The sequence below is a fragment of the Penaeus monodon genome, chromosome 34, assembly GCF_015228065.2.
Source record: "Penaeus monodon isolate SGIC_2016 chromosome 34, NSTDA_Pmon_1, whole genome shotgun sequence".
In the NCBI taxonomy this organism is placed as follows: Eukaryota; Metazoa; Arthropoda; class Malacostraca; order Decapoda; family Penaeidae; genus Penaeus; species Penaeus monodon.
The window spans coordinates 34,112,070-34,112,301 of NC_051419.1; the positions used below are offsets into that span (position 1 = coordinate 34,112,070).

Here is a 232-nt window from a genome sequence, read left to right on the forward strand (position 1 = left end):
GTTATATGTGTGTGTGTGGCGTAGAACAGTCCCACGTTAATGCGAATATATACTGGATGAGATATTCTCTGATAATAAAATTCATAGTAGACTTTAGATTTCTTTATTAGATTACCTATATGAATCACACAGAAACAGATCTTGAATAATCCATAAAGGACCTAAGTCAGGAGAGACCCTGTTCGCAGCAATGTTAAAGGAAGTCTGTTCAGGGAGTGACGCCGGTCTTCTG

The 232-nt window shown here is 38.4% G+C and overlaps 1 protein-coding gene and 1 pseudogene across 1 annotated transcript in view; both read right to left on the reverse strand.

Annotated features, from left to right (window-relative positions):
* The window catches only part of LOC119594775, a 74,697-nt pseudogene that overhangs the window by 32,466 nt on the left and 41,999 nt on the right, over positions 1–232 (reverse strand).
* LOC119594769 (chymotrypsin BII) overlaps positions 88–232 on the reverse strand; it is a gene marked incomplete in the record, with an annotated part of 2,000 nt that continues 1,855 nt past the window's right edge. Inside the window, 1 exon segment of the mRNA XM_037943861.1 lies at positions 88–232. Within this exon segment, the coding sequence (XP_037799789.1) occupies positions 209–232 (24 nt within the window).